Here is a 26431-nt window from a genome sequence, read left to right as displayed (position 1 = left end):
TAACTCTAGCAGTCCAATCGGTTAATACGTGTCTTTCTAGGCACAAAGGGTGTTTGGTCTAGGCATGGCACAGCATTTTAACTTTCAGATGTTTAGCTTCCGCTTTGGATGAAACAGCAGAAAGTATGAAAGAACAAAAGAGCGAACACTTGATCCTGTTACTTTACCTGCATATTTGCTCATGGGGGTGGTTCTGGGTTTTCGAATATATAAATGTATTTCTTCTCTTTCATGAGGGAGGGCTTAGATTTCTTGCACAGCTGTGTGTATCTGAACAGGTTTTATGTTTGATTTTATAGGAGGAGAATGGCCCAAGCTACAGCCCCAGCAGCGTCCATCCACGATGAGGACTCCTCTGAAAGCAGGATGGTGGTTACGTTCCTCATGTCGGCACTTGAGTCAATGGTTAGTAGGCGAGCTGAGCACCTGTGTCACAGCTCTGTCTTGGCACGTGCAAGTTTACAGCAATATCTTGCCTCCCCCCAGGGAGCTGGAGTGTAATGTTATATCTGTTCCTTAGCGTGTGCTATCCAGCTTCCTGTGGCTCTGCTTGCTTGTGGAAGTTCATGCTAGCAGTCGTCTTGTTTTTTGTCGTGTGGTGTTTCTTCTTAGCAATAAAACTTTGAATGGGATCTGTATAAGAGAATTGGTTTCAAACCCCTTTTTCCCAAGGGGTATAATCAGCTCCTAAAGGTTTTGCCACTTCATCTCATGCAGCAACTACCGTGGCTTTCTAGGGTGTAGCAAACTCTGAGTTCCTAGGAAAAGCTGACTTTTTATGATCACTTCTTGATGGTTACCCTAACTTTCTCAGGATCTTGCTGTCTCCTTGCACTGCAAGTTTCCTAACTTCCTTGCCAGCGGTTTCTCCCAGCAGCACACACCTACACGTGTGCAGGGAGGGTGTGATCTTTCCCTTCCTCTGGAGGAATCCACCTGAGCCAGAGCACCGCCAGCAGGACAAAGACTGTGGGCAGCCTTCCTGCTTGCAACTAAAACAGCACAACTTGCGTTAAGTGTGCTGTGAAAGAACGAGACTCCTGTACGCTCTGCTGAAAGCTGGAGTTGGTATAAGACAATATGATTGTTTAGTGGTGAAGTAATAATTTCCGAGAGAGAGAGTAAATCATTTTAATTAGAAACAGTGCAATCTCTGGGTCTAGATTAAGCTAATTGCACTGATGTATCTACAGTGCTTTTCAGATTCCGCGTGAAAAGTACTCCAAATGTATAAATTATCCTTTGCTGGTGGTTGATGTGATGTTACTTGCAGCATCTTCTGAGATGTGAATGCTGGCAGCAGAAGTAATAACTGTTTTAAATGATTCCACATACGTTCTGTTGACTATGCTTTATTATTATAAACATTTTTGTTTTTTCTTTTTACAGTGCAAAGAACTTGCCAAGTCCAAGGCAGAAGTGGCCTGTATTGCTGTATATGAAACAGACGTGTTTGTAGTTGGAACTGAGAGAGGAAGAGCCTTTGTCAACTCTAGGAAAGATTTTCAGAAGGATTTTGTTAAATACTGTAAGTTTCAACGTTGTATCTTTGCATTTCACAAGCTTCTTAATGTTTATTGCATGATACTAATCTCTTTTGAGAGCAAAGTTCTGTATGTCATGGCTGCATCTTACAACTGTTGGCTGGGGCAAAACCAGATCCTAAAAAGTCATCAGTGACAGCGGTCTTCAGTGTTATTTCAGCTGTGACTGACTTTTTTTTTTTAGATATATGACAAACTAGCGAAAAATAGGAAGTGCTATCCAGCCTTACAAAATTTTCTGTATTTTGTAGTTCGTGCTACTCTTCCTTTGTATCCCTCTCCACTAGGTAGGTGTTTTTTCCCCTCTCGTGAAGGTTAGTCAGGGCACAGAAAAGGTCAGGGACTGTTTCAGTCTACTTGAATGTTCCCTGTTCTTCAGATCACTTTGTTTCTCTAAAGCAGATGTGAATTTTTGGCAAAAAATTTACATACCTTTCTTGTATCACTATAAGTCACTATAGTATAGATGCATAAAATTACGTCTGCATTACTTTTGTTCTTTACATCTGTGGGAGGGTGTTTTTTGATTAATTTCATCTTTATAGTGAAACGGTGGAACTTTTGTTTATAAAACATGTTCCATTGTGTACAGGGCAATATTTTGAGTTCACTAGTTCACTTTGAAAGTTTCAGTGACTCTTTGGGGATTGTTTGTGCTCGTTTAGCAAAGTGTTGTTGATGGGCACTGCTTAATCAATAACACAGTACCTTTATCTGCCTAAGGGAAGGGAGACAATGCAGGTCGAGAGCAGGATATGAAAGAAGAATCAGTCTGTGAGGGAATTTAAAAACAACAGCTGTAAAATGTTCTGGCTTGACTAATTAAATACTGCTTGCAAAGCAACTATCTTTAATCTGTAACAGAAACATTTACTCCTAAAAATGCTTTTGCTGCTAGCTAAAAACGCTCCTGAAGGGTTTGTCTGAAGAATTCATTCGTTTTTGCTGGAGCGCTGGATTTGCAGCGGTCACACTCACTTGGACAGTGACTTTCTGTGGGCATAAGTATACTTACTCTAAGGAAAGTTGCTGTAATGTTGGACTGTAATAAAGATATGAACTGATATGAAAATGCAGAATTAGGACCTCAGTGAGGGATCAAAGATAAGATAAATCCATTCCTTTTTGTTTGCCATTTTTGCAGGGTTAGCAGCCTCATACTGGTATTTATGAAAACTTTTAGCTGAGTAACGGAGGGAAGTTCAGTTTTTTCACCTGTTTTTTGTTTTCAAAGGGTTTCCCTGAGATTTCAGATACTTTATCACCAGTACAGTGGTACTGTAGGCCCTGCAGTGCTGGGAACTCGGCATGCTGTGCGCATCTGGTAGAGGAGTAACTGGGTTCTGATGCTCGATCTCCCTGGCTAGATCTGTATTTCTGGTTCTGTACCACGAGGAGCACTGCCTGCTCATCCGTGCTCGTGTGGCTGTACCAGCTGTGGTTTCTACAGAGGTGCATGTGTTTATTTAAATCTTACGTAAGTTTGATAATCCTGATCCTTTGCTTTATTCCAGTTACAAGATATTCATACTTGTGCAGCGTGTTTATACTGTCAGGTAGTCAAGATTAAACAATATCCACTTTGAAAACAGTGTGTTTGTTATGCTCCCCCCGAACATCATGGGCTAAATCTGTGTGAATGAAGCCAACCAAACCTCGGTCATTGCGTTTGTGGTTTTAAGTGCAAGTCCCCCATAGTTCCTGGGGATCTCAGTGAGGGAGATGGTGTTCTCCTGTTGACAAAAGTATTGATAATTCCAGAAAACCTGACTTCAAAACACCAGTTTTTAGGAATAGTAGCATTACATATTCCTGGTGATGCTGGTTCCATCACCCCCTTTCACAACTTCGAAGACCTCATGAAGTTTATAGCATAGGATTGGTTGGTCTAAGACGTAAAACTGTGGAGGCAACAGTTCTACAGTGTGAGTTTCCCCTCGCACCTTTGTTTCTTCAGTTAAATATGAAATTTAGCAATAGATGATGATGGTTTCAATTGTATTGTTTTTTTTTTGTTTTGTTTTGTTTTGTTTTTCAGAAAAATCCAGGAAGGCTGTGGTTCTGTGTGTTCTTCTAATAAGCTATAGTGGTGCCCTTGTTCTTTTGTGATTAATATAAAGGCTTCCAAGAGGTTTTTTAGGTTGCTGTTAAAGTTAAACCTGTATAATTTCAGCTGTGATGTCATTCTCAATATTGTCAGCAACACATGTTCCAAGGACTTGGTATCGACTTGTCTGGATCTTTCTGCTTAAGTATGGAAGCAGGTGTAGTTACTAAGCTATGTCTGACTTCTCTTCTGTGGCAAGCCAGTGTGTGCATCTCAGAACTGCTTCATTTCCACTTTTCCCATAGCTCCTTTGTGTAGTTCATGTAAATACGAAGAGTTTTCAGCATTTGGAAGGATGAGGCTTCAAACCTGCTGTGTACTTTTTGGTAATGAGTATAACGTAGTGGGCTAAACTGAGAGACGTATGAGGGTTGTGAAGGAAGCAGCATCAGCATTCTCCAGCAGTCTAGGACTGGCTAAAAAACAGCGGTTCATTGAGCAGAAAAGCTGGAGTTTGGTTTCCTGTGGCTGTCATTCACAGAGACTTTCATCCACATGGATTCCCTAATGCTTAGTGGCAGGGGAAGGAGGAAACCCCATGCATACCTCGTGTACCTTGTTACCTTAAGAACATGTGTTAGAAACAGACTATAGCAGTGCTTCCTTTAGTATTAGTATATGTCGTGTACTAAATGTTGAAGAACCAGACACGAGGCATTAGTTATTTAAAATGGGGTCAGATAGTACTCTTCCAAACTGTGCTTAATTAAGATGGCTGTAAACCCTGTGTTTCAGTGAAATCAGATGTTTCAGTTGTGCCTCCTAATGTAGAACTGTATGTGCTTGTATGGCTAACCTGGGTAACCTGCGGTGTCAGTTATTCTAAGCCAGTGTAAGTTTGTTGTGCATAAAAAGGAGATATTCCTGGAGTGCCTGCTCGTACAGAATCTGGACAAGCATGGGTACTCAAGCTCATACACCTCTTGCCCTAGCAGTACCTCTTTGTTCTAGTTGTTATTCCCTGATGAAGTGTTTTGCACGGCCTATGGCGAGATGAAATGCCTGATTGCTTGGAGCTCTGGGTTATCAGCCATCCTGAACAGAAGCCTGGGGCGCCTCAGGAGTGCTGCTCCCTTCCTGTGTTCATCTTTGTCATCTTGGCAACTTCCCTCGAGGCTTGGTCAAGGTTTGGCACCGGCTCTGTGGGATTCATTCTCATTCAAATGAAGCTGGTGGGGGGGTAAAAAACAAAAGGAGGGGAGAGCAGAAGAGGCCTCAGCTCGTCCCTGGGTTGTGTTCACCCGTCAGAGCGGACTTTGAGAAGAGCTTGTTGACTCAAACACCTTTTTGGTCATCTGCTCTGCACTTGGAAAGAAACAACAAAGCGCTGTGTGATCCATCCCACCTGCCAAGGAGCTGGTTGTTCGCCAGGAGTCCCAGCGGCCTCTGCTAGCATAGCACTGGTACCGGCTCGTTGCTCTGTTGGTACGTAGGGTGCATGGAAGCATAGCCCTGCTAGGTCTGCAGCTTTCTGTCAGCTCTCCCCATCATGCTGCTTTTCCTCCTTTGGTGCTAGGGCTTTGGCTCTCTTTTGGCTCACTTGCCTGAGGTGGGGCCGTCTCGCACCTGTGGATTGCTCATCCTGAATGAGAAGTCCGTTATTCTTAGGAGCCTGGGTTTTTCTCCCCGGTGACCCCACGATTCCGTGCTGTGATCTTAACGCATCTGGTGTGGGCCAGAGTTCTGCTTCGGGTCCTGCCGGAGGCTTTGGCCTAGCCACTCTCCTCACCTGTACCTCCGTGTCCATCTAGCCACAGGTTGCAAGAGCTCCTTGTAGCTTCAAGAACGATCAGAATCTGAATGTTTTTAGTGGGCACAGCTGTTTCTCCTGCTCGTGATGAGTGAATGCCCCACGATGCTCCAAAGACCTTGCAAGAAAGATTGCTCAGCTTTTGCTCACCACTATCTGTGGTATGTGGATTACTGTTCCCTCTTGGATATCCATCATCTTCTCCGGGCAAGTAAAATGACTTGTCGCATAAGTTAGGCTATTGTGGACCCACTTGAAGATCTGTGGCACCTGTCTCATTGAATCTGCAGTCTCTGAGTGAATGGAATGCGTTAGGTTTTCCAGGGGAATTGTTTTCTGACATTGTGCTCTCTTGCTGCTTTGACTTTATAACTAATTTAAAACATCGGCAGTTTAAAGCGTGTGTGGGGGGGGGAAGTAAACTAACAGAACCATGGAAAGCTAGACCTTAATGGTTTTTTGTTTTGTTTTTTTAAATAAAACTGGCAAGTCTCCAACTGGATTGTCAACTGTTGGACTTAAGGGGCCTGCTGTGATTTCCATCTGAATAACTGAAATTCGCATACCTGGGCTATGTGGTAACTTGCCCCTATAGTCCAAGGAGAATTAAGCACACCTGGCTGAAGTTACACCATGTCGGGGTTCTTGTAGTAGAAGCTGCTGGCTTCCTATCCTGTAGCTGCAGTTTCGGGCATGCAGTGACTGCCGTAATTTGAGGGTTTGGCTTCTACAGAAGCTGCTGTTCACTGTGCAGGATCTCCCCTCTACAGAGCATGAGCTTTTTATCTGTGTCTAAGAAGGCGGCTAATGCACGAAAATGCTGTAGAGCAATCTTTTGGTCTTCAGGGATGGATGTGCAAAGCTGGACTGCGAGTAGTCGGTTTGTACATCACGGCTACACCGGAGAGCATCGGTCTATGTCATCCCTAGCTGTTCATCCCCACAGGCTGGAGATTCCTGTGCAGCATTAAAGCAAACCTGTTACCGCCCTGACCTTGTGTTCCAGGCAATGTCTTCCTAGCTCTGCCCAAGAGGTACAGCTCACTTCTATCTCTGCATGCTGCATCCCTTTAAGTTCGCTAGGCTGGGTGCTGTCTGTACTGGACACCGGAGAGTAAAAGTATTGCGACTCATGTCTCAGTTCCTCTTCTCTTTACTTGCTTTCCCGATCTGTTTGTACGGCTTCTTCTCTAGAAATTCTACTCTTGCTGTTTGTTCTGAGTGACAGACATAGTTTGCCCCTATATTCAGTGTTCAAATTAAATCACCCGGGACAAAGTTATTCAGGTGCTCCAGGAGGCTGCCGTGTGTCTCTAGCTGTGATACCCGCAGCAGAGAGGCAGTGCTCAGTGAGCAGAGTGCGCTTCACCAGGGCTTGGGCCAGTGTCATGCTATCACGGACGCAGTGCCAAGATCCTGGACAGCCGGAAGGTGATCTTAATGCTCCAGGTACGCTTTTGTCACAACTGGTGGCACTGCTCCCTTCAAGAGACCTCAGCAGCAGGGAGTAGGGGCTCCGTAGCTGCTCTCTGCGCGAGGACTTTCCTACGGAGGATTCTGTGGCACTGGCTGAAGCCGTGTCCCGTGGAAACTGCAGATGGACAGTACAGCCCCGAGTCCCACTGTTTGGGATGCAGCAGCTTCCTTCTGCCATTCGTTTGCCTGTTGTTATTTGTCGTCCACTGTTTCGTAGTGACAAGAGGCACAAGTACTCCAAATTGCCTGGCTACTATTCTCTTTTCAAGCTATAAGCATTGTAGGAAAGACAATAGTCAATACTTGCCATTGAGGTTTAAAACATGTCAATATTGTTCATTATATCACAGTCATTGCAATTACTTCCAATAATGGCAATAAAAAAAGGCAATGCTAGCAACAGAGCCAGATTTACAAAGCAAAGTAGCTGCTTAGAAAGTCTGGAGTAGTGCTTTTGAAAGTTTCCATGCCATCTACCTGTAGGCATCTAAATAGCTCATAAGTCCGTATTTTTGTCTTGAACTTTATTTTTTTTCCTTCGTAGCTGATATTCAAAAAGCATGGCGTAAAAAATCACGACTTCATTTTTTTAACCAAGGACAGTGAAGTGTGTGGGATACTGGTGTAAATAAAAGACTCGAACATGCTAAAGCTCCGACTGGCGTGCTTTGCTGCTGTCTTTCAGTTTCTGATGATGAAGCTAGTTACATGTTTGATCCAATCTGTGCATCGATACGTACCTTCAGTGTAAGCAGTGCTGAACAGACTGATGATACTGCGGAGCTGAGGACAGCACGCACAGCGCTTGTGTTTAGGAGATGACGGGTGGGAGTCAAGCTACGGCAGTGTGAACGTTTATTAACTCGGTAGCTCTGGGTTAATTTTAGCCCTGTGCTTACAGATCTTTAATGAAACCTACCGAGGGTGTCTCTGATCCTGCAGCTTGCTGCTGGGTGTGTGTAACGCTGTCAGGCTGGGCACAGTCCTTCTGTGGTTCTCCATCTGGGTGCTCCAGCAACGACGGAAACCACGTGTGAATACAGCTGACCTGTGTCTTCCTTACCGTTGTGATTACCCCTGGTTATGTTCTGTTAGGATATGTATTTCTTGCTTGTCGTGCCTGTGTGAATTCAGAAATGGTCTCTAAACGGGACGGTTGGCTTTTCAGCCACGAAGCAAAATGTTTGCAGTAGAGACTGGATCCCCTGACGTGTATGCAAAGAGCCTAATACATTTTTTCAGCATTCCTCTAACAGTAGAGATTATTAGTGGCTCTAACTGCTAATGATCATACCTGTTATAAAATCTAAAGGATAATCATCTGTGTGCCAGGGCAAATAGTGGAAATAGCATGCTGTAACTGGCTGACATTTCTGTGTTGCTCAGAGGCTAATCCCTTGACACTAATGCAGCTAATGTAAAAATACCAGTTCTTTTTTGATGGTGATGCGCCCAGTGGGGGAACTGGTTTCCCACAGTTGTTTTCTTTGGCCCTAAGCTATTCTGTGGTCAGCTGAGACTTCCCTGGCTTTTGCTGCTCCTGAAGCTACAGAATATTTTGGAAGAGAAAAGAATCATTAAATCGTAGGCTTAAAGAGTAAGTGAAAGAAAAACAGTAAGAGCCGGGCTGAGGATTAATCCTGACAAAACACTTGGGGAGCTGCACGCATGCCATCCCTCATCTGTTACCTATTGGAAATGCAGGTTTTGGGGCTGGGTCTACTAGGGTTCTTGCCTTTTCTAGTATGCTTCAAAGAAAGCACAGCAGCAGAAAAGGATGTTGGAATAGAAATTTAAGGCTGCACTTATCAGGATGTTTCCTACTACCCCACTAGAGCTGTTTTACACCTCTGTAGCGCTTGACCTCTTTTTTTTCATGCCAGATTTCCTTTCAGCAATTTGGGAGTGGCCTCTTCAAAACAACCTCTGCTGAATGCTTATTCTGCTCGGATATCTGCTGGAACAGGCAATTCCCAGTCAGTCTTAATGGGAGCTCATTCATTTGCGGCTCTCGGTTGTGTCCTTGAGTTTTCCCTCTCCCCCCCTTTATTTTTCCTCAGCAGCTGACTTGGAATAATTTCCACTTTGCAAATTGCGAGAAGGGAGGAGACTGACAGCTGCTCCTGGCCACGCTGGCTGTAGCCTGTCCCCATTTCCCAGCCCAACCGCAATGGTGCTGGTTAACAATACCGGATTTGCTCCTGCGTGGCTGCCACCTTGGAGCTGAGACCTCGCTTCCGTGCTCGTGGAGGGGACCACGTGAGTGCTCCCCTGTCCGCTTCGTGCTCTGTGAGCCAGGTTGCGTCATGCCTTTATGCATCATGCTTTCTTAGTGGTGTTTTGCCAACCTTGCTGGCTCTGCTTGGTGGTAATTAGGGAATGGTTTCATAATCCTTTTGCTTGAGAGGTGTGGGCATGATAACCGCTCGCTTCCTCTTGTGTATTTCCTTTTCCTGCTCTGTGCAGCTCTCTGCTAAGATGCGCTTTTGCTTTGTGCCCAGGGAGGCCTCTGTATGATTGTAAAACGTTAGCACTGTGCTTTAGTTCTGGGGTCCCTGTCTCCCAAGGGTGTGAACACGATACACGGAGTGTCCTGATTGCTAAAGGTTACATGCTATGGTCTCCTTTTCATTTTTGATTAAAAAGCATGAAACCTTGTATGTTCCTCCTAGGAAGGTGAGATGCCTTCCTGCAGGCATCTTGGCTACTTCCAGCACTCTGGGCTTCTGCTTTCCCAGTCTCTTAAGTTTTTACATCGTACTCTTTCATCCCTGCCCCTGTTACTTGGGGGAGTTGCAGTTGTAACCACTTGATAAACTAGCAGAACTGCGTTCATTCTTGGAATCCCCAAGAGCTTTTTTAGAGGCTTGTTTCAATCACTTTGTTTTGGATTTTCAGATTGTAGCTGTGAGTTAGAGCATCCAACTCTGAAGACTTGATCAGTTTATTCACAATAAATCACGCGCTAACAGATTAGTTTATTTAAAGATAACATTCCCCTAGCACTTACTGCTTGTAACTGCAACTGTTGGGTGACAATAAAACCCAAAGTAATCGTCCCGTCTTACTGAGAGCTGCCATTTTGCCACTGCTGCCTGCATTTCAGATCACTTAAATGGTTTGGCTCACAGTCCCCTTCTGTCTAACCTTTTTGAAACACACGTAATGTAATTCTTGAGCTGTCCCATGCTGCACATCTCCTAAACGTTGGTGTGTTCATTAGCTGAACTCTGCGTTAATAATCCAGGTTTTTGTGAAAGGCATGGAACCAGTCCTCATACCTTTTTAGCTTTGCCTTGTGGCCAGCTTTACTATTTTACTTTTCTCCTTTGTGGTTCTCCTTCTCTTCCTGTTTCCCCCCAGCTCCCCACGTTGGCAGAAGGGCTTTACCTGAAGAGGATGAGTGTCTGTCCTGGCCAGCTCTGCATTTTCTGATTATCTCCTTTGTGGCCTCCCCCCTTCCCTCCATAGTACTAGGGATTACTGTTTTTACTAAGCTTTACATTACTGGCAGTTTCCCTCAATTTAAAAAATAGTTCATGCCTTTTCCCAAATTCTGAAAATAAAAATAACTTGTGTCTAATTATCTTAAAAGGTTCGAAAATGTATTTTTGTTTTAAAAGATCGCAGGCAGCCCAGGCAGCCTGGACACCTTTTCTTTCCTCCACCTTCGGCTGTAGCCGTGCCCTAGCCAGCCCTGAGCTCTGTGCTGGTTTACTGGGTTTGTTCAGCACTTGGCTGGCCTCTTTTGCATCCTTATTAGAGCTGGGGTGATTGGCAGAAGCCTTTCATGCTTCTTTCTGGCTAGCCAGTTAAAGCTTATGAAGCTAGTAACTACTCTTTTTCTCTAAAACAAAATAATTTAAAAAAAAAGAAAAAGCTGCTAAAAGTGCAGCCACACTTTGGAGACCACCCATCTTGTTGCCTCTAGATGCAAACAAACGAAGTCACTGTAGATAGCTGATCTCTTTCATATTCCCTGGCTCCTAAATTCTGCCTCAGGTGATCTGCTTTTCGTGTGGTTGAAGCGATCCTTTGATAAACATAAAATGATTTTTCTTTAATTTGAGGTTATTGTCCAATTTCCTGAACTGTAGAACTGGCTGGGTTTAAAAAGCTCACAGACGAACAGGGTGGATGAAAGGAAGCAAAATGCTTTTAGCTACATATACGTGCTTTCCCTTTGCTTGTTTGCAGTTACTTTTGGAATACAATTTTCCAATAAAATACAATTTTCCTTCAGCACCACCACTAAAATACACGTCCCTGAGTGTCATTACAAGGCAGTGGTTGGCCTTAAGTTGCCTCTCGGGCTGTCTGCACATGGATGACATTCATCTTCTTACAGCCATTTCCTGGTTTTCTGTACTTGAGGGATTAAAACCCTCCTGCCGTTACAAGATGCCTTACATACCATAGGGCTGATGGCCCCTTTGCTGGAGAAGTGTTAAGCTCCATCAGCTCCCAGTAGCAAAAAAAAAAAATTACAAATTGAGATTTTATCGTTTTAAATATTCTGTTTGTTGCTCTGTCACAAAAAAAAAGGAGGGCTTTTCTTTCAAAACAGCCTATTCAGCCCTTAAAATAAATAAATATTATATATTCTCCTTATGAGGGTGGAGACAGCTGCATGCTGCTTGGGTGCTGGCTTTGCCAGCCCTGTGGCAGGCTGGGCAGGTGAGAGGGAGGGTAGGGAGGGTTGTTCCGTGTAACAAACACCTGGGTAATGCAAGGAGATAAGAGGCACTCAGCCACGTGCAGATGCTCAGTGCAAAATGAGGATTACCGTACTTAGACCAGTGTAGTCCTGCTGAACTTTGCAGAGTAACGTGACTAATCCCACTGTATGCTCCCAGCTGGGAAGAATAAAATTCTTCCACTGTATGCCCTTCCCCACCCTTACGGAGCCATTTACCTTACAAATATAGCTGGCCCATCCGTCTTCCCTTCCAAGTCCTGTTCCAGGCATCCCCTCTCCCAAATCTAGCCCGAAACCTCCTTTGTGCCCTGGGGATTTTGGTAAGGGCTGCAGAGCCTTTTAGCTTGTGCAGCCTCTGGCCTGCGGAGGTGCCCCTGCCAGCGCTGCCAACTGCCAGGAGGAGGCAAGCGGCTAGCGGGTTTCTAAAACTTGCTGTCTTTTGAGACCTGATGAAAGTTTGTCTTTTTTTTTCTTTTTAATTTTAATGGGAATGTGAGCAGCATTGTCATTTTTGTTTTGCTTATTATTTTTTGAAGGTGTGAGTGCACTTTAAAGAGCTACTGACAACGGAGGCATTTCAGTGGATCAGTCGTTATGTGAAAAAAGCCAAAAAGCCATGCTGCATGGAAACTAAGACCTTTAATCCCTTAGTCCACAGGCAAACCTTATAAACTGTTGTTAATTAAGCCCTTGTGTTATGGGTGAATAATAATATTCTACTCCCGCATTATTTTTGTTACGCTGGGCCCTGTCGCATCTCAGAGAAGGCAAAAGTTGGGCCCGAAGTGCTGAGCTGCTGCTCGGTGTCCCATGGGGATGGGTTTCCAGGGCACAGGATCTGGCCTGTACAGGAAGGAATCAATTCTTTTTTAAACGAAGAAGTGAGTTTTCAAGGTGACAAATGCATTTTTACCGTGGAAGTGTTCCCAGTTCATTTCACAACCGTTTATGCTCAGTTCAAAGCGCTGTTTGTTTGGCCCTGTTCACCAGATCACTGTAGGAACATAGATCTGTGTCTGTTGCATGTAGGGACATAGATCTTCCTCCCTTTCTCTTTCATCACAGAATCTGTGTGTTGTTTCCCCCTCTTTTTGCTGGGTGATTCTCGGTAAAACACTGCAAGCACCCAGCGATAAGAAGGGGAGGCTGCAGCCTAAAACAGATCGCTTCTGTTTAAGATCAAAGAGTTGTTATTCTCCTGCTCCTTTTGCAATGACTTCCTCAGAAAACGGAACAAGGTTCAGGACTGAAATCTCCTTTTTATCTGTTCTGTTGGTGGCGGCTTGTTTGCAGCTCCTCCCATCCAGCAGTAAGAGATGTGCTTAGATGTCTTGTAGCAGGTGGAAGAGCTGCGCTGCACAGGAGCTCTTGTGTCAAAAGCCAGATCCCTCCTATAAAAGATCCAGTTAAGCACATAACAGCATAAACAAAACAGGTTATAACACAGCTGCTGAATGAGACATCAAGCATGGTGCTAGAGAGCTGTGAGACTCCACGCAGACATTTTAAATTTTCCTTGGTGACTATCAGTCCTTTTTTTCTTGGCATTTTTGCCTTTTATTTCTACTGTATTACACTCTCCTGGGATTTGTAATGTTTTCTACATCTTCATTCCAAAAAAGGCCTACTCGGTTGTGTCTCTAAATCATTCTTATACCACAGAGGGTGATATTTACAAAGGTTGTAGGGAAAATAAAATCATTTTGGTGTAAGTTTAAATTTACCCATTGCCTGTGTGCATAGGTAAGTGCATTTGGCTCTAAGGTGAAGAAGTTCTTACAGCTTCCCAGCAGGAATCACTCTGAAGTGTCTGCAGTCTAAACCGGAGAGACTTGGTACTGGGTTTTTTCAGTAACTTACTATTTTATTTTGTCTCATTTGTATAAATAAACTCTAGGTGTTACGGAAGAGGAGAGGGCTGCAGAGCTGCAGAAAACAAAGACTATACCACCTGTAAACAGGCTGACAGTGGATATGGTGGAACTGGAAGCTCTCAGAAAGTCTGTGGAGGACTACTTCTGCTTTTGCTATGGTGGGTGCTTTAAAGTCTTCAAAATACCTGGTCTGGATTTCTAAATGTTTATTCCAGCTAAAAAAGGAGGTACTGTACAGTCTTAAACTTTCATCTGTACTGCTGTTAAGGTAATAAGCCTCATTTTTACTAGCTGATTCCAAAGTGTACACATACATTGGATAGTGGTTTGTTTTTTTTAATGTTTTGCAGGATATGATTTTGGATTATTGCACAGTACAGCCCCTTTAGTTTTGTTTTAAGAAAGCCTCTGTACCTCAGTGGGTTCCAGTGAGTGTTGGTGCGTGCAGTACTTGGTTTCATGCAGAGATTTGCATCTGCATCTTGTTTTCTCTCCGGTCCTCTCCAAAGTAGTGGGTTTTATGAGGCACAGGTCCTTTTGCTAACTTGCACCCTTCTGACCTTGTAACAATCTCATTTTATTTTTAGGTAAAGCTTTAGGAAAGTCAACAGTAGTACCTGTGCCATACGAGAAGATTCAGAGAGACCAGTCTGCTGTGGTAGTGCAGGGCCTGCCTGAAGGACTTGCATTTAAGCATCCAGCAAATTATGATGTTTCAACCCTGAAGTGGATTTTGGAAAACAAGTCAGGGATCTCATTTATCATCAAAAGGTTATTTGCTGCCTCCTCTTTTTAGTTTGGCCATTAAGTTATTGTACTTAAATTTGCGTTCATTTTTTAATTAAATACATTGCAGCCTGTTTTGCTTAAGCAGAAGTGTCGCCTTTTTAATTTTATACTCTGCTGTAAATATTGATGTCTTTGCTAAAGCTATGTGTTTTGTTTGTTTGTTTTTCCCTTTATTTCCATACAGGCCTTTCCTAGAGCCAAAGAAACACCTAGGTAAGTTACTACTTATTCAGACTCAAAAATAGCTTAAAATTCTACTTTCAAAAAGGCAACATCATTTTCTCCAGTACTTGGCAGGATAGCAGTGTAGATGCAAGATTTGGTCATTTGGAGATAGAGGCAGACTTCGTGGAAATTCCTAGACTGTGAGTTGCCTCACTCACTTTTGGAACTATAACCTTTTCCTTTATGCTTCCTGCTAGGAGCAACTAATTAGAGATAAATTTGTTCTGTTGTGTTCTTTGTCCTTTTACTCAATTTAAATTTAATGTGAATTGGATAGTATCCTAGGGAAAAGAGAAATGAACTGATGAAAGTCTGTGCATTGCATTTTTAGAAGATGCCTAGTCTTTGCTGTGCTCTGCGTTCCAATATGTAGCTGATTTTGGCATTTATATCTCATTTTAAAAATTGATTTAATTTTCTGAAGTGGTTAGGTGTTGCAGTTCCTATGAAAGCCTATACATTTTAAAAAATCTGAGCTAGCGTAGGTTTTTTTTAAGAACTCTGTGAAGATTCATTTCTAGCTTTGAAGAAGTCCCTTCCCCTGTTCCAGCTGTGAAATTATTTTGCTTTACTTGCAAGACGTGCATGTGAGGATTTGTTTTATGATGAGGATAAAGCATGTTGTTTACCAGAATCTCTATAGGAATGTAGTCAAAAAAAGAAAAGTTTCACTTTCTGATGTGCAACAGCTAGAAACTGAAGCTTGATTAGTAAAATTGCCTGTGCCTAGTAAGAAAACTAGAGAGTAGGGAATTACAGAGATTCCAGTAATTAAATATTTATATTGATAAAGCAAGGTAGGTTTCAGTGAGTGAATGACTTCTTGAAAACATAACCCATTTGCGTAGCTATAATTTAGGAATAAACTGGAATCTCTATAAAACTATCGTCCTCCTTTTAGCAGTTTAGATGAGGGATTTGCTTAGCTTTGTTTCCCAAGATTTTCACTTCAAATCATGAAAGAGAGCAGTGAAAAGCATACTGATAGGCACATTTGAAGTAATTTTATATCGGTGTTAAATGCAGTTTAATGAGATCCATCCTTCATATCTGTGTATAGAGAACATATGCACATACCTGCCAAATTTGAACAGGTTTTTGCTTCGTGAAATCAATGTTACATTTTCAATTTGTGTTTAAGGTGAATGGAGTACAGGAAATTCAAAGGTTGTCTTTTAACTTTCAGGAGCTCATATGACAGATCCTTCACATTCAATTATACCTCCAGGTGGAAGGTGAATTTAAAATAATGTAGTTTTTTTTGCCTGTCTTTAAATATTTCATCTACTGAGAAACAGACGAGCTTGTGTAGTGTGATTTGATGTTGGTACCAACTGCGTGTTTTCATATAGTTTATCTTTCTCTTAATGTGCCTTCTCTGTCCAACTGACCTTTGGGTAACTTTTGCTTGCATGGGATTATAAAAAGCATGAAGTTGAATTTTCTCTTTCTTTTGACCAGTATTTGTGGGGAAGCTGTTACGAATTAAACAGATGGCGAAGTTTCCCCTCAGTTTAATTAGCCCAGCGAGTGTTCTTAATTCACGGTCTGTCAGTCAGGGATGTTTGTCGTGTTGTGTGCTGCCGCAGTGATGGGGAACAGCTGTAATGCTCCTGCCTTCCCCTCCTCAGTTAAAAACCCAATACATATATATTTATTCTTCAACGAAGAGATTATACGTGGAATAAATCAAAAGTTGGTTAATGTGAAAACAGAGCGAAATGGCAAATGTTTCTGTGGCTCTGAGTGCACTTTTCGTTAAACAGTGAACGCTCCTGAATATTGTGCACATCCTGAGAATGTAGGGACGGGAGATTCCTCCCCATGCCCTAGAGATAATTCAGATAAGCCAAGATGCAATGCTTTTTACTTCTGTTTTTCTAGTTTGAAAACAATACAGTGAGGCTGATTTTACTAGACAGCTTGTAAAGCTGAAGGAACTTCCCAGAAATGTGATTTTTTTTTATAATGTCAGTGTTTGTTTTGTTTATTTTTATAGTTGTCCTCCTATTCAAGTGAAAACGGAGCCAAATGAGGATTCTGGTATGTTCAAAATTTTGTCCTCATTTGCAAAAAATGAACAATCAGTTTCTGTTCAGAAGGTTCTATTAAGGAATGATAGGAACATCCAATAAAAGCAGCAAAGAGCCATCACGTGTGAGAGAGAAAAACTTTTCTTAAAAACGGCTACTTTCCAGTTGCAGTTTATATATATATATATTTTTCTTTACCTTAGCTAAAGGTTTCCATTTCTAGATGGAGGAGATTTGTAACATTTTGTAGACTAAAATCATTTCTTTGTAAATAGTTCACTTGGAAGTGGAGAAGAGGAGGATCCTCAGGTCTTTATTTAGTCCTGATTCAAGACCATTTTATCCCTAATGTGAAGAGAAAAACTTGGTTTATATACAAGAATATTACCAGAATATCAAAAATGACAGAATATGGAATGTCATTTTCTAGCTAAGATGGAAATAAATAGCCAGATGTGTTTATTGTTTAAAAAAAAAAAATCAAGCAATCCTAAGTTCCCCTGCTCTTAGGACAGGCTGCTGCAAGGCAGAGTGGTCTGCTGCAGAGCAATGTTTAAGAGAGAACCGCGAATGATCCCAGGGAGGCTACCAGTCTGCTTGCAGATAAGCTTGTGACCTTCTGCTTTGTTAGGTCGGGCTACGCATTTTGCACAAAACCAAGATTTTTTGTTTAGTCCAGTATTTTGGTTTAGTTCTGTTTGCTTCATAACTTGGTGTCAAGTAACCCTTAATGGTTAATATTTAGCTTAACACAACTGAAGAGTCAGCTTGAGCTTTTCGCCAGTCTCTTTCGAGTGCTGCTTTCAAGACATTTGAAGTAATTCTTTTGCCTGAATGTGTGTTGAAAGCGTTTTAGGGAAAGGGGAGAAGGCATACCGAGGAAATAGTTTGCTTTGATGAAGCCAAGAGCAGTTGAGGCCTGTCAGTGTTGCTGCCTTGAGCAGCACAATTTGGACTTTATCTGAAACTAGGGATACAGAGGGGTGAGCTTGGAGTAGGTCTAGAAGTACTTGAAGTACTTTTAGCACAAGAGATTAAAAAAACTTTTTTTCCTTTTTTTTTTTCCACTGGTAGTGGGCAAAAAGGAAGGAGACCATTCTTTTTAATTCTTCGGATCTGAGATAGCAATTTGCAGGGATGCCTGTTTGTAGGGAAACCTTTCATACTGAGTCACTTCTGATGATAACCACCCAGACACAAGAAACCTGAAGCATCAGCATGTCACTTTGTTACGGTTGTTTTAGCTCAACAATTATTTACTTTGTCAGTACTTGAATTTTCTTTTTCTTTTTTTGGACTAGAGACCAGCTAGAATCTTGGTGGTGTTGTGATTTTTTTTTTTAATTTCTTTATTAGTTTTTAAGAATGTGGTTATCATTAGTTTCCTTATTTGATTCCTTTGTTGCTTCTACAGGAATTTCACTGGAAATGTCAACAGTAACAGTGAAGGAGGAATCAGAGGATCCTGACTACTATCAGTATAATATTCCAGGTAATGGTGCTAACTTTTGTACCTGCTTATCTCCTGAATGGGTGGATTGCTTAAGTCTTGCTCTCTCTGTACCTCTCTTGTTGCGTATCAGTGGCTGTTAAACATGTAACTGCTCAGCTCTGTTAGCATACAACGTTTCTATGCTGGCTTCCATTTAAGTTGTACTTCAGGTCTTCCAGTATTCTTCAGTACAATGTTGGCACAACAATATAAGTGTGTTTGGGGCTTAAGGAGAAGTTCTGGGTGTTTGTTATCTTCCTGAAAGTCCAGTATGCAGACTAATTCCACTGACCTCTTTAAACAGGAAAGAAATTGTCACGTTACTGTTCAGAGCATTGCTTGAATCTTTACAGTTTCACTAAGTTGTATAGTGTATCAATAGCTTTCCTTGTATAGAAGGACTAATACGTGTCAAAAAAGTTTTGAAAGTTATAAGATGTATTTCTGTCGACAAAGAATAGCAACATCTGTGAGGTCTATGACTGGGCTTCAAAACTGTGTGTTTTTAAATATTTCTCAGTTGCTTTGCCTCACCTATACGTATCTAGTTAAAACACTGCACGTTAATCTGTAAGTGAATAAAGAAAATCATAAGAAATTATTTCTGTAGCTTGAAATAAAACAGTAAGAAGACCTAAATATAAATGGCAATATAAAATAAGTAGAACCCTGAATGTATTATTTCAGCTTGCTTGCATCTGCTGTTAGGTTAATTGTCTGAGCAATACAAAAAAAAAAAAACACAGGAAAGCTGTCATGTGTCTCTGAAGGATAACTATGTTCAACAGCAAAGTGCAAAACAGCACATCCTTTCATTTTGTAATAATATTTATTATTGAGACAGCATTTTTGTGTGTTTAGACACAAAAATTCTTGAGATTATTTTAATACGTGTTTTAATAACTAATTACAGGATTGTAGAATCAATGTTCTCTTATTGTCATGTCTTAAGTAATGTAGGAACAAACATTGTTCAGAATGATCTTAACCATATGGCGTACCAAAATATCACTACTCTGGTGCAGAATTTGAAAGGTGAATTCTCTGGGGTTAGGATTATCTTTTCTTTGTGTTTGTAAATTGCCTCGCCTCAGAGGTCTGTGGGTTTACAGGCATTATATAATGCAATAATAATAGATGCCTTTTTGGAGACATCCTAATCACTGTTGCTTCCAAAGCCAAGCCCTGTCATCTCTTTTGCTTTTCAGCCCCTTGTGGCTTTCCATTTCATGCATAAAAACAATGTCAGAATTTGGCCAGTAGCCTGAAGTGTAATCCGACCCTGTTTGAGAAGAGTCTGTGCTGAAACCACTTACATACAGCGCAGTAACCCATTGTCATGCAGCACGCTGGAACTAAAAAATTCCGTTTGTACAATATGGTTCCATAGCAAAGCCTAAGCAATGTGGATTTCTTGGGGGATTTCTCTTGTCTTTCTCTACGTATCTCTAAATTTAATCGTTCTGATTGGTGGAAAGTAATATGCATTTTTTTTTTTCAGATAGACACATAACATCATACCTGCTCAATTAATAAATCCCTCTACCCTCACTCCCCATCTTGCATTTAAAAGAAGACTAAACAGAAGGTGCTGTTAGAAAGGATGGGGGTGCTGTGAGCCGGGAGAGGTATTACGGTGTTGTGTTGTGTTGCCTTCCCCCGAAGGAAAGGAGCTTCCCCTTTGTTTCTTTGAACTTTAAAATTTGAGCCAGAGGTGGTACAAAGTGCAGAAAGGTAAAACTTCAAGAGGGATGTAGGGGCTCAAGTGTGCATGAAGATGCCGTGCAGAGAAGTAAACCGTAGAAAAGTACACTTATGGTAAGGTGTGTCTGTGAAGGAAGGGGTCTGTCTGCCCAAGCATTTCCTTTGTAGACACATGCTGCAGAAAGAAAGGGAAATAGTCAGGGTCATAGTTCTTTCTAAAAATACCCGCCAGCAAAAGCTGGCTTTATCGATTTATGAGAACAAACAACTTGACTGTTAGAGAACAGCAATGTGCCAGGGGTCTCCTGGAGTATATGATTTCCTGGTGAAATTTCACAGTTACTGCTTTTCTCTGAATGTTTGCTTCTTCCCACAGGCCCAGGATGCTCACCAAAGGCCTGTGTGCCTTGGTGGCACGCACAAGTCGCCAGTTAATCAAAGGGGGCAAAGATAGAGCTGGGGACGGGCGCTCTCTTCCTCTCTTATCATCTGCTAATCCCCTGCAGCATTTGGATGTTGCCATGAGTTAATACTGAATTACTAAATTTAGAGATGTGTTGGCAGCACGCAGTAAGAAGAGTAGGAAATGGGAACTTCTAACCACCAGAAATTTCATGTGGGTGTTTTGATAGGGTATGGGGGCAGTTTTCCATCAGTGAGCAGTAGCAGTGTGGCAGTGGGTGGTTTTGGTCCAGTGTCTTGGACAAATGTGAAGGTCACTGCAGTACTAAATGGTTTGTCTGACATCAGAGACAAACTGTTTTGGGAGAAAGGTCCAGATTTTGACTGACTAAATGAGGAAAAGGACAATAAAAAAAATCAGGACTAAATAAAGCATGCGGGAGCATTCCAAATATAACATTCCTGTATATACCTGATCTGTAAGTACCATTTTTAAAGGCTCTTCTGAAAGGAGATGTTAGTTAAAATGCTGTTCTTAGTTTAGTGTCCTTGAAACAAGTACATACATCTGCGTCCATGCCCATTTCCTTGCGTTCAGGAGGCTGTTTAGCTGATGTGTAAATGTATTGGTCAGTAAAAAGCCCAGAGCTTTTACTAGAAGGCTATCCACAAGGTCCAAGCTGTCTTGAAAGCTTTTCATTGAAAAGAACGAGGTCAAGATACTGTCAGTGCCAAAAGGAGAACAGCTCTGAAGCAATTAACAGAGCAGAATTGAGCTATCCTTTTTTTTTTTTTTTTTCTTTTCCAAAGAAGCAGGGATATAGTAAGAAAATTACTCAGGAACACGTGCTCTTCATCAGCACAGACTGAAACAAGGCTTTTTGGAGACGTGGCCCTTATAGCACTAAGTAATTTGCTGACAAAGTACCAAGCACTTCATGACAGAAGCATGATGTCCGATGAATTTTATGGATGCAAGTCTTCAGGTGCCTTGAAGTTCGTAGGATCACAGAACGGTTTGGGTTGGAAGGGACCTTCAAGACCATCTAATTCCAGCCCCCTGCCATGGGCAGGGACGCCTCGCAGTAGGGCAGGTTACTCAAAGCCCCATCCAGCCTGGCCTTGGAAAGTGAAAACAAAGAGAACGAGAAGCAGGAGAAGGCTCACAAAAGACCTAGTTTTAGGCTGAGCGTTAAAGAATTTGTAAGTCTCTGTGTTGCACAGGAGAGTTGCTGTTAGCTGGTAAGTGTGCTTGGCACTTCTTCTGATACAAGGCAATACTGCGTGGCTCTGCCTACAAATCAGATAGTTTAGGCTCCTAAGACTTTACTGCAGGATTTTACTTCTAGTGTAACTGCTTCCTGGGGTTTTAGCAATTAAGTTTTGCACCTTTGTGACCATTCTTCCTCCACTGTCCTTGCGGCACTGGAATTAAGTCCTTATCTCTTGAGTTTTCTTCTTTATTCGTTTTTGTGATTTCCTCCTACTTCTCTTCCTAGATGGAACCCTTTTTGATCTCATTATTGCCCTACTTGGTTTTGGCTTTTCTAGCAATGGGAAAAGCTCTTCAAGTTCCATAAAATAATCTGTGTTGGTCACATTCTAAAAAACCTGAGTTACAGAATAAACACAGAAATGTATGCTTTGGCCTGTAATGGGATGCATGCTTTCGTGTCAGTGCCTTATGAAATACAACAATTGTATATTCAAGAAGAGCTCTTAGGAAGTGACATACTTGTCTGCCTGCATACACTAACTGTGTTTGGTCAAATAAAAACAAATTTAGGCCATGGAGACATCCTCCAGCACATCCAGTGAGTGCAGGCTCTGTTCCTGCTTCCCCCTAACAGTTCCAAGTCCCACTCTTTTGATGAGAATTTCTTGTGTCTTTGGGCACCAGCAGTGTACTCCAGCTTCTTTCTTGCTTTTTTTTCATCGTATGTCATAGTATTTAATATTGTGTATGTACTTCCAGTAGACTGAAATATTCATTGTCTGATTGTGGCAGCAGTCTTTTCTAGCTTTTCGCACTGTGTGGATGAAATAGAGTTTAAAATAGTTCACTTGCCTTGTGAGTTAACAGTAGCCTTTCCTGCTAAACTATTAATGTCGATTGCTGGTATCCTTTGAGACCTACCTGCAAATGGCCACCATTTCTGGGGAGCTGTACGATGTTCTGCAGACTGTATTTGCAAATGAACGCAGAAGTGATTCAGTTTATGAGAACAATTATTCCAAATCCTTCCAGTTAGTCCTAGGATGGTGTTCCTGTCTGCCACGCTTAGGCTAGTTTTCTACACCTATGCTGTGTCTGTGGTAGGAAATGATCTCTTGCTCTGTTGGTGATCTCTTGCAGTCTAGCTGCAGTAGTGCCAATGCATTAAGCAGTAGGGTTTGGTGGTGTTAATTTTACCTTCTGGGCTTCTGCAGCAGCCTTTGTAAAGCAGTCCATAGATGGAGTCAAAAGAGCCGCTGTGATTAAAAGCAGACAAACTTGCAGTGCTGTAAATGTTTTCAATCTTTCTGATTTTGTCTATTTAATGTAGGTAGAAATTTTAGAGTCAGAAAGGACTTGCTGGGAAAATAAATTTTAACGCACAGGGAAAAGATTGAGCTAATTAAAAGGTAATTGGGAAAAAATCAGAGCCATCAGCATTTGATGTTTTAAAATTAGTTTAGTTTATTAACACAAATACAAAAATTGAAAACCTGCTTTTCTTTGTGAGTCTTTCTGACTGTTTAGTAGTGCAGGAAGTGCAAGCACCTTCCATTAGCCCCTCAAATTTTTATTTTACTAAACTGAACAAGTAAAGACTTAGAGGTTGTTGTTATTTCACAGACTTTTTCCTAAGTTAACTTTACAGAAAGTATGAAATGAGCATATGATATGTGAAGATAAGAGATATTTGGCAAATTCCTCTATGGACTGGGAAAATGTGTTTGTTGTGAGAGACAATTTAAAAGGCATTCTCTTTGTTCCCAAGCAGGCCCTTCCGAAACATCAGAGATGGATGAGAAAATCGCTCTTGCAAAAAGTTACACAGGTAGGCCTTATAGTTCTATTTTTTTCTCACAAAAGCCTTGTAAGTTCATTATGTGAGTTTTGCTTTTCAGGGCTCTGCCTCTTTGATTTGAAGAGCTAGGGTGTTGAAATTTAAACTTTAAAACAGAACTGAAATTTTCAGATGCCTTTTTTCAGGTATCCAAGTAAAGAGATATACAAAAAAGAATCTTACTTCTTTTATTTCTTTTCTAAAATCGACAAGGAGCATCAGGTTGATCACTCGAAAGCAGTAGTAATTTATGAAAGTGCGAGTGTATGTTTCTCATGAAATTCAGTCTGTTTCATAATTAGTTACAAAATTCAGTGAGCCTCTGCTTATGTATTGTGAATAGAACTTGGTCATTTCTTTCATTTAGCTGGGAGTGAAGTGAGCAGACATACACAACCAAGCATATGGAAAGTTTGTGTTTAGGGGAAGCAGTTCCTTGCTGACTCTCAACAATATCTGAAATGAATTTACGTAATATTTTTTTTCCAGCTTTTCCAGTTTGAATTAAAAATACCGTTTTGCCCATTTGCTGACATCAGAAAAAACTAATCTGTGTTTCAAGCTATGACATTCCTTATATGGTCGGAGTGGTCGTGCTGTCATCAATTTTTAAGATTCAGAAGTTGAGTCTTCTTTAGGTTTTCATATGAACTTTATAATTCTGTATTTTTGGCTTCTGAAAATCCTTGCTTTGAATACTCAATGTTAAAAAAGAAAAAAAAAAAGTTTTTTGTTATGGTATGTTTTTCCTTTATATTTGTCTAAAGGAAGCCACCAGGGTTCTGTTAGCAGTGAAGGAACAGATGTGGAAATACTGGTAGAAGGTTAGAGATACAAAATGTTTTTCATGAAAATAAATAACATCATTGGATTTTTCTTTTTACAGAAATACTTGGAAAGATGGCACCTTAATTAGAGCTGTACCTCTTCTCCAGCCATTCTCTTTCCACATTTCCACATGGTTGTCTTTTTTCTATTTTTTTTAATCTCGTAAACCTTGCCACTCTGTGGCTTACTACAGGCAAGTTGGGATGGAGTTGTCATTCTTGTAAATCATAAATTGCATTTGTGAGGTGCCTGTCACCCACCATTTAATGCTTTGTCATGATGTTGAGGGTACATCATACGGCAGCTAGTTTCATTCTAAGCACCTGGCCCTCGAACCTGAGGCATGATATTTTTTTGGACATTTAGGCCAAGTTGCGCTAGCAGCAGTGCTCGTTCTTGCAAATCTCATTATTTTTACTTGGAAGATAAGTATCGCCATAGTTAAGGGTACCATTACATGAAATTCAAAAGCATTTCTCTTGATAAAGGAGAATAAAGTTCTTTGCTCTTGCTGACTTCACAACTAGCACTACTTTTTTGGAGAAGAAATAAAAAAAAAATCTAGGTGCTTTGTTTTCCTAAGCATAATGCCATGAGCCACTGTGTCTGGTTATGAAGAGAGAGCCTGAGGGAAGTGTTACATAAAATGACCGAAACTCATGACTTTGCTTTGGTTTTGCCTCTGTAGAATTCTATAGCTGTAGATGCTGAGTGTGGCCCTTTGTGTCACAATATGTTTTTTCCTACATTCTTTCCTCAAATCTGTTCTGCTTTGCAAGCTTCTGTAAAAAGATATGCTGAAAGTTATACCCTGATTTTGCTACACAGAATAAATCTGTTGTTTGTGAGGCTTGGTGTTTATCAGAAGATCTGTGGGCAGTTACAAAAATTGCACCTAACAGTCCAACTTAGTTTTCATTTTTCCTTTAACAGGCCTTCAGTGTAGACAGTCTTGCCTGGATTCTGTAAAATAAAAATAAATGTTTATTGTTGCTCCTCACAAACAGGAGTAAGGAATTAAAATCAATGAATGTGTTTGGATTTCATAAAGTCTTTGACAAATACCCTGCTAACTATTATTAAAGAAGTGTAGATAATAGGCGTTGAAAGTTCTTCCAAAAGTTGCCCTGAAAATTGGGCTGTGATGTAGCAGATGTGCAGAAGGTACTGTTTTCTAAATAGCAAAAAAAAAAAAAAAAATAGCAAAAAAAATACCTAGCGATGATAATACTTTGCTTAAAAAAATACTTCAGTGTTTAAACTAGTTGGTTTAATATGGTTTAAGAAGAAACGTCTGCTCTGGGAGTTTCCTTCCAGAGCTTTGTTACCATCTGGTTTGATATTTTTGCATGTTTCTTTTAATTGGGACTAGTTCTCATGGATTTGGTACTGCACTAAATGGCCCATTTTCAGTCTTCATGGCTGTTTTTAAACTTCCACAAAATTTACCCATTGTATTTCTTTTTCAGATATATATATATTTACTTTTCTGATGCTTCCAAGAAAGGTTCTATGTGATCAATTGACATGAAGTTATTTTTATGATGATACTTCATGTTCACACGTACTGAGAGAACATTGCCTATTAATTCATTCTGTTTGTTGTGGTTTGCGTTTGCGAGTTATCTACCAAGCACTCAGTCTGAATTAGATCAAAATACCATAGTGTGTTTTCCATGAACCTGATGATAGTTGACACAGTTTGAATGTACTCCAACTGCGGTATCTCATTAGGTATTTCTGAATCTCTGCCATACATGGCATCATGTGAAGAGCAGTGACAAGGGGACATTCCTTCAGACTTGCTCCCCAAGTGATATACAGCGATAGAGCTTAGAGAAACCTGAAAGAAGACATTCTTCAAAGTGTACAAACACAGAACTGTTTTAATATATTGCCAGAATAATTATTTTCCTTCATACACTACTACTTAATTTTGAAATAGTTTCCAATATAATTGGCTTCACTTTTTTAAACTTTATTGGAGTTAAATTCAAATTGCTCTTTCTCCTACAGGGTACAGATAGGCCTAATCCTGTTTATTGTATTGGTGCAGACTGCCCCAACACAAGCATTGTGATTATGCATTTCCCTTTCATTTTTCACTGTTGGCCTTGCAGCCTGTCAGGGAAATCATTGCAGCGCAACAACTATAAGTCTGTATAAATGAGAAAGAAATATATCATCTATAGGGGCACGCAGCCTTTGTTTATGTTTTCAGTAATCCTTGATAACAAAGAGAAAAATATTTATGATTCTATTAATCCTATTAAGCCAAGAATAAAGAATTTCCTACTGTCATTAATGCCAACTCTCTGCACTGCTGCACACGCAATTTAGCATGTATAATCCCCACCTCCTTACCCGTGTCTAGAGTTGCTTAAAGGCTTAGGGTAAGATATCTTTGCTTCTGTTTTTGTTGCACACTGTGAATGCAAAATGTTTTGTTGAGCCA

At 41.0% G+C, this 26431-nt stretch overlaps 1 protein-coding gene across 7 annotated transcripts in view; it reads left to right on the top strand.

The window, feature by feature from the left end:
* The window catches only part of GTF2I (general transcription factor IIi), a 73223-nt gene that overhangs the window by 6809 nt on the left and 39983 nt on the right, over window positions 1–26431 (top strand). For 3 of the 7 annotated variants that reach the window (XM_066979643.1, XM_066979642.1, XM_066979638.1), the window contains 9 exons: window positions 300–405; window positions 1390–1528; window positions 13474–13608; window positions 14038–14221; window positions 14424–14452; window positions 15651–15699; window positions 16464–16507; window positions 17912–17989; window positions 23080–23139. In XM_066979643.1, the coding sequence (XP_066835744.1) occupies window positions 307–405; window positions 1390–1528; window positions 13474–13608; window positions 14038–14221; window positions 14424–14452; window positions 15651–15699; window positions 16464–16507; window positions 17912–17989; window positions 23080–23139 (817 nt within the window). In that variant the 5' untranslated portion in view covers window positions 300–306. The remainder of the gene's footprint in view (window positions 1–299; window positions 406–1389; window positions 1529–13473; window positions 13609–14037; window positions 14222–14423; window positions 14453–15650; window positions 15700–16463; window positions 16508–17911; window positions 17990–23079; window positions 23140–26431) is intronic. The other 4 variants (XM_066979644.1, XM_066979639.1, XM_066979641.1 and 1 more) reach the window with 3 other exon arrangements.

This window comes from Anser cygnoides, chromosome 18, assembly GCF_040182565.1.
Source record: "Anser cygnoides isolate HZ-2024a breed goose chromosome 18, Taihu_goose_T2T_genome, whole genome shotgun sequence".
Taxonomy (NCBI): domain Eukaryota; kingdom Metazoa; phylum Chordata; class Aves; order Anseriformes; family Anatidae; genus Anser; species Anser cygnoides.
The sequence above is the reverse complement of the archived record's forward strand: the minus strand, read 5'-3'. Positions and strand labels throughout refer to the sequence as shown.